The sequence below is a fragment of the Lepisma saccharinum genome, chromosome 21 (genome assembly GCF_977018435.1).
Source record: "Lepisma saccharinum chromosome 21, izLepSacc3.1, whole genome shotgun sequence".
NCBI classification, from domain to species: domain Eukaryota; kingdom Metazoa; phylum Arthropoda; class Insecta; order Zygentoma; family Lepismatidae; genus Lepisma; species Lepisma saccharinum.
In genome coordinates this window covers 61,369,068-61,384,515 of record NC_139249.1, presented here as the reverse complement: position 1 = coordinate 61,384,515, position 15,448 = coordinate 61,369,068, and the positions used below count along the sequence as shown (strand labels likewise).

Here is a 15,448-nt window from a genome sequence, read left to right as displayed (position 1 = left end):
CACCCCTTTTTTTTGACAAGCTATTCTCATCCGAAAATTCCTGTAACTCTCACAGAGTAAAGGGTTGGAATAACCACACGCACACACAAATAGTTTATGGCAACGAAAAATTTGTTTAAACCGGCGATTATTTTTCACTAGTAAAATGCTCTTTAATTAATGTACATTTCGTTATGGTTGCCAAAGAACATGTTTAAAATTACTAAATTTACTAAATGCTTCATTTTTTTCGTTTAGTTACCATAACGTTTTGTTAATTCAACCGTCGTTGCCTTGTAATCAAGGGTTCGATACCCGGTGGAGGCACATAGTGGTTCGGATCTCACTCTAAACTGTAGGTCCAGTCCCGATTAGCCCTACTGTGCATAAAGTGGACTTAAAACACCAAATCAATCAATCAACCGCAAACAATTATAAACTTTACAGTGTCGTGTTACAATATGACTTGTAAAAAACCATTTCGTCATACTGAGCGTACTGAAGAAAGACCACTTTTATTGTATACTACAGGAATTTACTTCCCTGTATATGTTGTTTTCGTGGTGACAGCAAGCAAGAAAAATGAACAAAAGTCACTAGTAACTTTTAGTTTCATTGGCATATTTTCATACAAGACCACTGATAGTTCATTGGTATTTGGTGTAGTGGCTAAAGCGTACATGCATGTCTCATTTTTCCATTTTTTTCAAAATCGCACCAAATTTCATACCGCACCCTCTCAACACCCCTAGATGATTGATCCTGGCGCCGCCGTAGACACACACACACACACACACACGCAGAATTGTGCATATACACAGACAGAGAGAGATGAAGCAGAAGATGATGAAGAAGATGAAGAAAATAAATGTTAAGAAATTGATTTTTTTGTGTATAAATACACACATGAAAATGAGGTTTAAAAGGTAGATTATGGATGATACGTACTACATTTAAAAGCAAATAATGATGAAATAATTTCTATTAATTTTTCTTGTCGCTCAGAACATTGGAAATTCCTTTGCTTCATATACAGACACTTTGTATTGTACATGCAAGTAATACAGCCTAATACAAAACACGGAACACTCTCTACAAGCCCTGTACAGATAAGGACGGGGCGAACGGACATACACTAACAGTGCAAGAGTTGTAGTTGTGAATTGAAGCAGAGTGTATCCTACTAAGTGTACCCAGATTTGGTGCAAATCTTGAAGAAGAAACGGCAATTTGATGCAAACAAGAGAGAGCGTTACAAAGTAATGTGCCTGGAAGAGAGTTTTTCTTGTTACGAATTTGATTGTAAGAGTAGTCTATGCGAGAAAAAATTAAAAAGTACTATTTCTCTCCCCCCTCCTCTCTCTCTCTCTCCATGCCTATTTACGGGGCTGTGTTAGTCTCAGAGCTGCGGAGAAACAGGAAAATGGCTTGAAAATTCCTGTTGCAGATAGATCACATGCCCCGGCGATTCGAACACGGGTCTTCCACGTGGTAGCCAGATGCTATACCAACTCTTTTTTTTAAATATATATTTTTTTTATTAAAAGGAAGACCCGTAAGCCGCAGCCTTTCCCACACATCAAACTCAACATCAATTAATCTCAATTCTCTTTTTCGTTCAAGACAGACGAACACAAACATCCCATGTCCGAACCGGGACGTAGCGCCCTGCACTCACCACTCTGCACAGAAGGTCGACAACAAACTGAGCTACCAGGCTCTAATATACATGTATATAGTTATGGAAGACAGGTAATTAAATGCTCAACCAGTAGAGGGTTATCACAGGATCGAGAGTATTTAAAATTCAAACAGCGTTTGGAAGGTGAAACATTAATTTTGTAAATAATAATATCTTCCTTGCCCCTCCCTGTAAAAGATCGTTCAATTCCTACTTACCAAGTCCCCAGACTCTTCCACCACGAAACTCTCCTTCAAACTTCATCCCATCGGCTCTCCAGAAAATCCCATGACCGTGGAACCAACCCTGCATGAACTCTCCTTCGTATCTGCGAGAAAAATATAAATTTGCCTCAAAGAGAAAAATATAATTCTGTGGTCTTATCTACACTTTTCTTATATTTTCCTAATTTCTTAATTCCTAAGCACAGTATATTCAAATACTTTCACTTTTTGGTCTATTGTGGTTTGTTTTAAATCCACTTTTATGCACAGATAGGCTACTCGAGACTAAACTTAAAGTTTAAAGAGGAATCCGATCCAGTATGTGCCTCCACCGGGTATCGAATACTTTTTGGTGTGTTATTTATACAATTGACTACATGTTCACACTGGCCTGTAGTGTAGGCATTTGTTACAAACATCTGGCAGAATAGTGTTTCGTTTTGAAGAACTCCACCAGTATTCTGAATTCTGATAAAGTGGATCTTGTCAGTTCTTCTAGAACATTCATTATTGTGTAGACTACGGGGTCAGATGCCTGGATTGAGCAAAATCTTTTTTCTTCAAAACGAAAAACATTTTTGAAAGTTAATTTTTGACACAGGACGAAAGTCAAGTCAACCTAAGAAACACTCTCAACCCAAAAGGCTAGTATATCCTCGTGTGCCAAATTCTTTCAGCAGACGACAATGCACCAAAATATGCTCCATTGGAGTAACCCCCCAGGTTAGCAAAATTTTCGTAAATCATTTCCCAGCTGTCTCATTGTTACCACGCTGCACCATAGGAGCATTCCCAGCTAACCACAAGGCTCGACCATCAGAGAATTATAAATAATTCAAAAGCCCTAAATGGCCGAATGAGGTTTAGCGTTTGTTTTACTACAAATCTAACATAACATGTCATAACAGTGCAAATGTTACATATAAGTATTATTATTGCAGAGTACCCAGGCGAGCCGCGGCAGGTCAGCGGTCGACCTCCGTGGCAGAGTGATTACCACAGCGTGCTACGACGCCAGAATCCCGGTTCGGACTTGGATGTTTGGATTGTCTGTCTTGAAAGAAATGAACAGAGAATTGAGTAAAATGTGAATGAAGTGTGATGGGGGAAGCTTCTGCTTAGTGGCTTTCCTTTAACAAAAATAATAAAAGTTGGTAGAGCATCTGGCTAGTAACTATCACGCGGAAGGCCAGGGCAGGTAATATGTACCAGCCATTTCCCTGTTTCTGCGCGGCTCTGAAGCCCACCCAGTCTAGTACAAATGGGTACCTGGTGGCAACCCTGGGGTGTAAAGGTGGTGGCCGAGATGAAGAATATGTGGAGCTCTATTCCTCCACATCACCCCAATGTCATGTGTGCACACGCACAGGGGTAAGGCAAAAGTAAAGCTCCCCCTTCATATAGCACCGTGCCATGAAGGCACATTTAGGGTATGTGGCGGTAGGGCCATTTTATAGTTGGTGTGATCAGCACCACGCTTCTGCTGCCTTTACCCCCACAGGGTTGTTCTCAGATACACATTTATTTGAGGCTGGGTGAGTCCCGGAGCCGCTTTATGTGGGGACAAGGCCTGAAACATTAGCTCCCCCGCACTGGGAATCGAACCCTGGTCTGTCCGCACAGAGGTACCTTTACCATCTCCAGGCCACTACTTTACAAATCTACAGTGATCAACTGTACTGTCTATGTTTTACATGCGCACTCTAAAGCTAGGTATTTTGGAAGGCAATTTCAAAGAACCTCCACTTCACCAGTCGGTGTCTTGTTACAACACTACCCGAATTGGACTCCTTTCAAGAACTCAGGACACTAAAATCTAACAAGAAACCTCTGACATGCCTCATTAATAGAGGCACATATTTTTGGTAAATAAAAAAGCAAAATTTCAGTACGAAAACAGTCAATTTCGGGTTCAAAAGTGGCAAATAATATAAAATGTTGGTGTTATCGTGGTGAAAAGGTGGTACATAAAATGTCATTTTGGTTTTAAAAATGTAAATACAGTAAAACCTCGTTAATCCGGACTAATGGGGGGATAAGTTGACCGGTTTAACGAAAGTCCTGATTAACTGAAATAACCTAAAAGAACAGTAGAAAGTGCATTAAAACTCCGTTTCTAGCAACAAAACATCTTTATTACGGTGTATTTAAAGGGCATAGGCCTAAATACACTATACAGTACAGTACAAAGTCTGCGGGAAACAGAATTTCATCAGTGGTTGACTGCCTTTTCTTTGGGAAGTTCCCTTGTTGACTTCTAGCCACATTTAAAACCCTGCATTTTGCTTTCTTCTTTCCTTTTGCCTGTCCGGATTAAGCGAAGTCCGGCTTATCGGGGTCCGGATTAACGAGGTTTTACTATATAATACAAAATTTGATTTAAAAACTGCATTTATTACACAAAATATACATATTCCTTCTAATTGCACGTATATGTCCTTACCAGAATATTAAGTGTATTCCTGTATAAAGCGGTCCATTTTTGTTGCTCAAATATTTACAGCAGAATGAATGAATTTTCCGTGAATTGCATAACTCACAGGATAATTCTGACTTTAGAAAGTGTCACGTCGGTAAATAAACTATAAATTTCGTAAGAGTCTATTTTACATTTTGCAGTTCATTTCGTGACAAAACAGGGCAGGAACATACACCTCACACATTTCAGAAACATGAAAAATTAATATTAAAATGTGTTATTTCACTTCGTCAAAAACGAAATATGCATGCCTCTACTGATATATAAAGTGATGAAAGGTACACAAAAATATCAACGTTTTGGGAATGGAAACGAGGCTGACCTACAAATCCTGAGGTCCTGGGTTTGAATTAAAGGAAATGTGTGGATATTTGTGTGATTTCTTTACTATTTTTAATCATCCGCTCATCCCTAATGTCGCTTTTAACACAGAGGTAGAAGAACAACGTTAGAAAACAAAATGTCACAAAAGAATCAACCGATCCACCGCTATCACCTTTGGTTTGATGATAAATAGTAGTGATAAATAAATTATAATATTTTGCAAGTTTAAAAGTGAAATCCTTAAAAGACAAATAAAAATTGTAGGGCGGACTGTATTCAGCTTATATGAGGCATCAACTGTTATTTACCAAACGACCTCAAGCTGCAACACTTATCAAGTGAGATTCAAAACGCCATTTTTGCTATTTTGAAGATGGCGCCTCCTCTACACACTTGCACCAGTGTGTGCACTTGCCCTCTGTTAGCCTAAAAATTACAGAAATTTCTCTGCAAATGAAAATTCAATATCTCTGTGCATGCTCACTACGCCTGCAAGTTTAGTGAGAAAGTTCGCAGGCAGATGGGTGGAAAGGCCTTCGCAGGGGCTCATAAGTGACTGCACGTGGAACTCAAAGACTTATTCTTCTTAAGGTATACAGGCACTAACTCAATGTTGAAAATTTATGTAGATCAGCAATAGGAACGTTGTAAGAGAAAGCTCTGGAGAGCTACGTCGGCACTCAAACTCCAAGGGGACTTGTCCCATGAAATAAGAACACACTGACATCTATTAAAAAACACTACCTTTGACTGAACAGGCAGGGTGAGAAAAGACATAAGGAATGTTCGTTTACCTGACGCTCGTTGGATGTTCTCGTCCTTGGAGGTCCTTGCTTCGATGAAGAACTCGGGGGTAAACCAAAGTGGCAAATGCAAACCCCCCTTTAAAATGACTCCCGATTGCTATTTTTGAGAAGGAAATTTCTAAAAATACGAGATATCTTATTGTGTATTCATCTCTTCTACAAACCAGCTATGTTGTATACTATACTATGTCTCGGGTATCTCTGGAGGAAGCGAAGGAGTGTGTTTGTTTGAGTTGGCGTTTTAAGTCCACTTTATGCACAGTAAGGCTTATCGGGACTGGACCTACAGTTTAAAGTGGGATCCGAACCACTATGTTCCTCCACCGGGTATCTAACCCAGGATCCCTTGATTACAATGTGACGACGCTACCACTGTGCCATTGGGGAGACCCTAGGAAGCGAAGAAGACTAAAGGCTCTGCGCAAGTAGTGACGCAAGACGGCTTCACCAATGAACACGTGAGAGGAAATGGGATTTCGGGGAGGAGGGGAAAGCGGCTGCATGCAGTTACCAGCTTTCGCAGCAGGGTGTACTGCTTCGCTCTGCCCACTCGTATACCTAACCTTCTCTGGCGCTATGCGAGGCCATCTCCACAGGTTCGGGAGAATAGAGTGTATCCACCTTTACAATTCCAGCCTTTCCCGAGAAAAAAGTCCTACTTACCCCAGTGATCACAGATTAATCAGTAATCTGTCTGCAAGTTACTACTTACTTAGCGCCATCGGGAAATCTTAGGACGCCCAGTCCCTCAAAGAGGCCCCCCTGGAACCCTCCGTCGTAGCGAGTGCAGTCGGGGAGCGTCAGGTGGCCCATTCCGTGCTTCTGCCCTTTGGAATTCCAATCTCCGATGTAGCGTGTGCCGTCCTTGTGGGTGAAGGATCCAAATTTCACAACCCCTGGAACAAGCAAAAGGAAACGTCTGCTGGAATTTGACAATTTATAACGGTCAAATCTTGAGTAAAAGGTAATTGATCTAATTGCCCGTTATTAAGAATTAATTACAATATAAATATTAAAATCCGTCGCGAATAAAGAAGTCTAGCAAATGATTTAGCCAAAGCGAGCTTGCTCAACCACCGTTTTCGCCCGAATCCTAATTTTACATGCATTCATATGGAGAATAACAGGAAAAGAGGAACTTCTAAACTACTGGACCGAATTGGATGAGATTTTAACCAGCGAAAGACCACATCATGAAAGTAAAGATTCCAGAATTTCAGCATAATCAGATCCGAACTACGGGAGTAATACATTATTAAAAATCCAACACTATAAAATGAAAGGAGGCATCCCGCTGAGAGAGCCCTCGCTGGACGTGCAAGATACAATAGCGGAAGAGCGAGCCTAAATCACCAAAAACAATAAATAGACACCTAAACACAGAGGCTAGAGCGTCACCACGTTCAAATCTAGGATAAAAGAGATGTTTGAGTATAGCCAGGACAGTTTTGCCAAGAATCGACACCGGAGTGTGAGCTACGCGCGACCTAGCTCCGAATCGCGATCAGACCCGTGATCTGAACTTGTCTTTTTAAAACGAGTGATTGTTTAAAGCCATGGAGTAGAGCAAAGTAGATCCAGGGGGTCGATCCCCTCGCCGTCAACGCATCCGTGTACATACGTGTGGTTATGTGAGAATAACACCAGACACGTCCACCTGTGTCAATCGTCCGGAACAACGCCTTAAGTTAGTAGAAGTTAATAACAATTGATAGCAAAGTTAATACCGAAGTGCATAACAGTCAATACCAAAGTTAATAACATGTAATATCCATTTGTGTCCATGTGAAACCGCGAATGGCTCATTACGTATGTTCGTCTCAACGCCTAAGCCTTGTATCTCTACGTACGATTGACAGCGAAGGACTAACCTACAACTGCGCTAGTTTTCGTATGGAATCGACAGTGTACGAGTACCGTCATGGACGTGCCAACGAAGTGGACGTGTAGGCCAGTATCCGATGATGCCATATCGAACTGTTGAGTGATCCACTTTCGCCGACCAGGATAACCGTGACTGCAACACTGGAGTGTGGATACCTTCTAAAACTGTAGGATCACTTTCACCCTACCCAGGTCAGAGGGAATGCAGCGAAGGTAAGAACAACCATGTGTGTGAGAGAGAGATGACACCAATCTACCGCGAATCTGCGTAAATCATTGCATAACTTAACTCAGTGCTATGGCATAACTAGACATCCTTATTCCGGCGGACAAAATCAATGTTATAGACCAAAGTATATGTTAACAGCCAAACAATAGTTCATTGAAATATATATGTACCTCCAGAAACGTTAAAAGGGTTCGCACAAAGAACAATTAATCGCATTACACTTAAAACCCTAAACAGTAAATTGTAATAGGCAATGTAGCCAAGAAATGACACGAGTCTCTTCAAAGTATTAATTAATTTAACATTTGTAATTGTAATATTGTCCCAATATGCAATGGAATGTGTGTATGAATGAACGAGAGAGTGAAAGAGGGCATGATGTACTGTTTATTTATCTGTGTTTTAATATATGTGTATATTCTGAATCACCGTAGTACTATGTCACGTCATTGCAGTTGCTTGAAAACAAATCCTCCTAGGTTTATTCTTAGTAGCTCCGACTGTAGGCACTTATCCTGACCGTTTTATAATTCAGGCAATGATTTAATTAGAGTGACAGGTGTGTCACGGTGAGCGATTCTGTATTGTTTTGTTGTTTAATTTTGCCTTGAAAAGAGTCGTCTAACACATTATTTCTCCAAAAGTATACTGTGACAATGCATGTTCTACGTATTTAATTTTAGTTGAATGTAATTTTTTTTTAATAAAATTAAAAATGAGGACTACTGCGGTTTACGGTCTGGAATAAGGCAGAGCTATATACAGGGTGATTCACTCGCTCTCGGCCCCTGATTTCCGCTTATAAAAATCAAACCATTGAACAAAATGGAATGAGATTTGCTACGGACATACCTTGGTGCATGCGAAGCATGGTGAGGTCATTGGAGATGGTGCCACAGTCTCTATAGTCCTTGCGTGGACATGCGCGTGCGTCTGGGTGGTTCTGACTTTAAATGCCAATCATACGGACGTGTGCTTTCAATCTGAGTTCTTGGCCCTGCTGTTGTGACGCACCTGATAGTGGTTCGTGTTTGTTCGGGTTCGGTTCAAAGTTCGTGCTTACACTAAAGTGGTTCGTGATTACAGTACAGTAACAAAGCATGACAGTATGAGTCAGTGATTTCTGCCCATGGGACATGCTGAAAAGAAAAGTCTATCGCAACAAGCCACGGTCTATCATGAAACTGCAAGACAGCATTCGGCGGGAAATGGACGCTGTGACTCCTGATGTGTTGGTGGCTACCTTCTGTAACATGGAGAAGCGTGTGCAGGCATGCATTGATGCTAATGGCGACCACTTGCTGTGACGTCACCATGCTTCTCATACACCAAAGTATGTCCGCATCAAATTTCATCACATTTTGACAAATAGTTTGAGTTTTATACGCAAAAATCAGAGGCCAAGATCATGTGAAAACCCCGTATTTTGTACTTATAATTACGTATATCTTAAGCTGAAACGAATATAATTGTATAATGACGATGGTGATGACTATAAAAATAATAATATTCAGTGGATGAGTGGATAAACAGTGTCTAACAAATTCGATGTCCTCATTTCCCACTCATACTCAGTTATACAGTATTGTGCAAATTAATTGGGACAAGCATGAAAAAGAACTCATTTTCAGAATTTAAGAAATTTAATGAAGAAACCGAATTAACAGTATATCTATGCTATTTTTAGTATAAGACATGACCACCTCTAGCCTGCAGGGCTTGTTGAACGTGCTTGGGCAAGGATTCAATAAGTTTTGAACACAATAGCATCACTTTATCATCATGAAACCACACCTTAGCAACAGTGGATATGAGACGTTCTATTGTTGAGCAGTCAGTCATTCCCACACTGCTCTTCACTGTACCCCATAAATTCTCTACGAAATTTATATCTGGGGAATTTTCGGGCCAATCTAGGACACGTATTTTATTATCGCGAATGAAGTTTTTGACCAATTTCGATGTATGGCACGGAGAGAGCTGTGCTACAATTGGATCCAGAAGAGTGTAGACATAAGACAATATTGAAGTTTCTTTTAATTTTTAAAATACAGTTTCTTATGTAATTTTTCACAAGCACAGCCAGGTGGTTAAAATTTTTTTCTGGTGGAGGCCCTTCACAGCTTCCTTTTGGTGGGAGCCCCGGGGCAATTGCCCCAGTTTCCCATAGGTTAATCCGGCCCTGTGTATACCAATAGGCATATCAATGTATACCAATACCTGATTTAAAAAGGCCTAACATTGGACAGTCCTAGAATCTGAGAACGATCAATTAATTTGTGTACGTACAAATAATTATACTATCGCTTTCGATTGTTTACATATTTGTTTCTAAAAATAAATGTCGATTTCATTATTTTTTTTGTATATTCGTCAGTACGGTTTATCCTAAATATTCCATCTGATGGGTGTTCGTATTTAAGGGGAGGGTGTAAGTGAAAGTGTAAATTTAGAGCCAAAATGACCATAAATTGGACATTTCTGAAAAACATTAAGGATGTTGATATTGGGGTGTTAGGGATGTGTGGATAAATCACTATTCAGCTGCATAAAACTTACCTTGCCCAGCCATGACTCGCTGCTTGTTATCTGCTACGTATTCTCTCCCTCTCTCTCTGTCCTGCTTACCCCGATGGGGCAACGAATCCATACAAATGCAGAAAATCCTGTTACCCTCTCCACCATCACGTTTTCCAGCATGTGTCGTGAAGTTCTTTACTTGAAACAGAGCTAAACAATGAAATGGCCTCTCATTTTTGTTAAACGACAAAAATAATTATGTTTGGATGTCACTTCGTTGCAATCTGAAAGCAATTTGTACAGTGCAATGTCACGTACGACGTTCTTACAAGACATTTTATGAATACCATCAACTTTTTTGCATTATTGCAAGAAGTTCAGAAATGGGCGACTCGGGAGGATCATGGGCGCCGACTTTATGGAAAAGTTACTCTTTAAATAAGTTCAATACCGGTCCAGGAGAGAAAATCAGCAAGCGTGGATGGGTTCTGGACCGTAAAGAACCTTTTTATCTGTAAAGTATCTCAATTCAGTCCAGGAACCTTTTCTCCAGATCAAATTTAATACGGTCAAGGAACCTTTTTTTCCAGATCAATTTAAATACCGTCCAGGAACCTTTCTCGGTCTCAATTTAAATTCGGTCCAGGAAACTTTTTTCCGAATCAATTTAAATACGATCCAGGAACTCTTTTACCGGATCAATTTAAATACGGTCCAGCAATCTTTTTTTCAATGAAACAATTCGATCTTGGACCGACTTTAAATTGTGCGAGAAAAAAGGTTCTGGTCCTGCAGGGGAACCCAATAGAACCTATTACAATTTATGGGTACCTTCAACTTTAACAACCCTGGTTCGAATTCCTCTACAAGCTGTGGATTTCGTCCCGATTAGCCTCTGTGCATGTAGTGGATGTGAATACAAATCCAAGCAACTAAATGCTGCAATAAGCAATAAGGTGCAAAAAACAGTACGCTTGAGCAATTGTAATGCTCGTAGGCCTAAGCGTAGGCCTACATATTAATTAATTAATATTTCCGTGGTTAAAAGTCATTTCTGCAGTACTGTCATAGTAGCCCATTTCGGTTCCAGGATATGAAAGCAAAGGAGCTACATGTGAAAAGGACATTAAAGTTAGGGTCTATTGTCCAGTTCTTGATCACCTAATTTCTAAATTAAAGGAAAGCTTTACTAAGGATAGTGATGTATTAATTGGAGTTAGCCGTTTCAGTTCAGAAAGTGCCGATTTTTTTTAACTACGAAAAGCTGCAATCTTTCGCCCCCACTACTTTTGTGATATGGACAGTTTAGAGTCTGAATTAAACCTGATGCCTAAAGTTATGGCAAGCTTCGAGACAGGAAGGAAACTCAAAATAACAACACTTCAGCAGCTGCTTGCAATGTTTGAAACGTTCAAATTTGCCTTTCACTTTATTAAGATTTATGTTATTGGAAATTGCATCAACAGCTGGATGGGAAAGAACATTTATCTAGTTTGCAGCAAAACAAGTGATAACTTCGTAATCGGTTTGATTGATTGAGTTGGCTTTTTAAGACCACTTTATATGCACAGTAAGGTTAATCTGGACTGGACCTACAGTTTAATGTGAGATCCGAACCACAATGTGCCTCTACCGGGAATAGAACCCGGGACCCCTTGATTACAAGGCGACGACGCTACCACTGCCCCATCGGGGAGTCCCCTTGGTATTCGGATTGGTAAGCGTGAGAGCTATATTCTCTCAAATGTAACAGTTATTTAGCTGTGGACACTATTTGTGTACAATGGAAACATTTTCGATTCTGCCCCCCCGCCCCCCGCACCATGGTTCTAAGAGTAGTAGGTTGGCTCATCCGGCGGACGACTTTCGTCCCTTCCAGCGCATTACGTCATCTGGTGAACAAATGTCGCAGCCAGCGGGTAGAAAACAGTAGTTATGCACCCGCGTAGAGTCCGATAAATCAATTGATTGGAAAAGATCGATCAAAGATCAATTGATGACCAAGCAGTGTGGGCAAGCAAGGGTGGGGGTTTTGAGCGTTTTGATTGGTTGTTGGGAAAAAGTGGGCGGGGCTTAATGATATGGATTTCCTGTTGTGAATGAGGAGAGTGATAAGTGTTTCCGGGGGGCGTTTTCGGGGGCTTTGATAAGTTTGGCGGGAAGTGTTTTTTGTTGTTAATGAGGACTTGATAAGGGTTTCCGGTGTTGATGAGATTAGGTGGCTATTTTTGGGGGGCGTTTCCCGTTTGAGACCGTTGATAAGTCTGAGATTCCTGGAAATGGGTGTAACGGTTTTTCTGTCTGAATAGAACATGTCCGAACATGTTTTGGGCGTAGGTTTGGATGAATTTGCAATTTCTGGGAGTCACGTGACTGTTTGTGACGTCACAAAATGGAAGTCACGTGACCAGATTATATTATTAAATTATTATTAATTTAAATATTATAATATTATTATTATGAATTGTTTTAATTTCTGTGACGCCATTTTGTTTTTGTTACGTTATTTTGGCGTGTGACGTCATATATAAATTGGAGTACGTGTTTCCGGTGTTTGAAAACAGATGGCGTTGATGTGTTGTTAATGAGTGATTGATATGGGTTTCCGGTTGTTGATGAGATGGGTGGCTATTTTTGGGGGGCGTTTCCCGTTTGAGACCGTTGATGAGTCTGAGATTCCTGGAAATGGGTTTAACGGTTTTCTGTCTGAATAGAACATGTCCGAACATGTTTTGGGCGTAGGTTTGGATGAATTTGCAATTTCTGGGTGGTGTAACGGTTTTCTGTGTGAACATGCCCGAACATGTTTTGGGCGTAGCCTTGTAGTTTTAAGTTTGTTTAACGGAAATGGTGACGTAGGAGGGAAAAAGGTATAAATAGAAAGGATGGAGGATAATAGTATCATGTGAGGATGGATGTAAGCGGTACACGTTTGTCTGATAATGGTGTGAATTTCTACGAGATCAGCTACGAAGAGTTCTGGGAACTTGTTCGGTCTTGCGGCGATCTGGACAGCGATCGAACGACCCTGGATCGGTTGCTGAGTTATTTCCCGTTTATGTATGTAGCGATACCTGAATCTCCCTGGTGTGGATGTCACGTGGTCAACGGCTCAGGAAAAAGAATTCACCGTCGCTGCGAGACTTTGAAGGAGATAGAAGAGAGGAAAAGAAGAGGTGACGAGAGAACAGGATTTCCGAGTCACCGGTGTATCTGCAAACTACGTCGCAGGAAGGAAGAGTTGGGTGAAGCTTTGAAGAAGAGAGTGAAAGAGTGGCTTTCTTTGTTGGCAGACAGAAATTCCGTGTGGTGTTCTGGCTGTGATCGTCCATTGTTACTTAACTTAGAAGGTCATCCTTGTTTCCCTGTGGTTCCTCCCGAAGGTTTCGATTTTCGCAGACGGCTGTTCCCCGACGATCCTGAGGATATTCTGGCTGAACCTTTATCGCCGATACCAAGGACCCCGTCACCTACAGTATCTGATTTTGAGAATATTCTGGCTGAACCTTCATACCCGATGCCAAGGACCCTGTCACCTACAGAACCCGATTTAATTCGTTTTTACCTCGTATGAGAGTGTTTACTCACCACAATTGCTGGACTCGCACCGAGCCGTATGTTATCGATTACCTATCAGTGAATTCGAGATACAGAACATACAGAAAGTGGCCTATAGGATTATGCCAGACTCCGGAAGAATTAGTGACTGCAGGATTTTACTATTCAGGCTTTAGCGACAGGGTATTGTGTTTTCATTGTTCGTACGGACTTTGCGATTGGACATCCAAAGATTGTCCTATTCTAGGACATTACATGTTGATACCCCAGTGTCCTTTCATACAGAGTGTTGCGGCGTTACATCGTAACTCCAAGAGCTGCAAGTATTGTGACAGTATAGAGACTGTTGAGAAAACATCCGATAAACCTAGTGTGGATTCCGTGACAGTGTGCAAAATATGTTTTGAGAATCCATGCAGTGTCGTAATTCTTCCGTGTCGACATTTTGTTTCCTGCGGATTCTGTGCTTCCCAATTGGACAAGTGTGCCGTATGCCGGGGCAGCATTGAAGATACCTTAACTGTTTTCACCTGTTGAACAAAATGGAAGCTTGTTTTTTGGACGTTCAAGGTCTTCGCGGAGCAGGAGGAGAATTTGTGTGGAAAGAAGTGGGGATTTTAAAATTTCCTTTCGACAGCGCATTTGACTGTTTAGTGAAATCTCCATATGGTTTTCACTTGTTGAGTGAAAAGTATCGCCGGGTGAATTACTGGCTCCGTACCAACAAACACGGTCTGAACTGGGGAGATGGGTGGCTACCGTATGAGAAATTAGGAGACGTTTTATATTTTATGCTTGTGAATCAGGAAGTGTACGTCAAAGGTATGGAGAAAATAAAATGGTTGGAAAAATTACTTGGAGAAAAACGTATGGGTAAAATATCTGTGCGCAACATCGAAGAACTTGAATGTCCAAAATTGGATAGTGTGAAAAAGACTACAGGAAAATGCAGAGAACATAGTAAATGTGAGAACGTGAAAAAAAATTGTGCAGTTGAAAATGTCTGGAAGATGTACAGTTTCTATTGTAATAAGTACGAGAAATAAAAGATTTTTTGAACATTTACAAATGTTTTATTTATAATTGTAGATATAGGTTAACAATATGATTCGATCACAATGTGAAATATATTTACATATGGACATCGATAATGGTAATTTTACACAATACATAAAAGTAACAATGACTTATTTACAATATGAAATACAATGGATAGTTTAAAACAGCAAATATATAACAGATTTTATTTACAATACCAATGTGTGTCCAAGATTGTTCTCAAGATATATTTCAATCATCAGTTCGTTGTACCAAAGTACATAAAAATAGTTCAATACATCGGGTACTTCTTTTTTTTCTGAAACCATATTCTTTTTTATACAATATACAAAAGCCTCCATTTCAGGTTGTAATTTATGATAACGTTCGTTCATTAATTTTTGCAGAGGTCTGAAAAGATTACACAAAAATAAATGTAGTTCAGAGGGTGTGAAAATAAAAGCATCCGGTGAATGATGTTGATACATCGAGATGCAACGTTTCCCGAAAAAATTTACACCGCTAACGGTGATATTTCCAGTAACCAAATAATTGAATCGTCGACCAGTGTCGACGTAATTCAGTAAGTCAGATATTAAAGCACACAGTTCTCTAATCTGTTTAGAATCGATGCGTACGGGTGATCTCCCCTGTTGCGAAAACTCCCACACCAAATTGAAAGGGGATTCCTTTTCGAATCCTATGGCTACGTACTTGTTTTTTTCC

General features: G+C 40.4%; 1 protein-coding gene across 1 annotated transcript in view; it reads right to left on the bottom strand.

Moving 5' to 3' along the window:
• LOC146004211 (MORN repeat-containing protein 4 homolog) overlaps positions 1-15,448 on the bottom strand; it is a 139,339-nt gene that overhangs the window by 44,933 nt on the left and 78,958 nt on the right. The window contains exons 3-4 of the mRNA XM_083142881.1: positions 6,206-6,415; positions 1,879-1,988 (exon numbers count right to left, since the gene is read on the bottom strand). Of these exons, the coding sequence (XP_082999007.1) occupies positions 1,879-1,988; positions 6,206-6,415 (320 nt within the window). The remainder of the gene's footprint in view (positions 1-1,878; positions 1,989-6,205; positions 6,416-15,448) is intronic.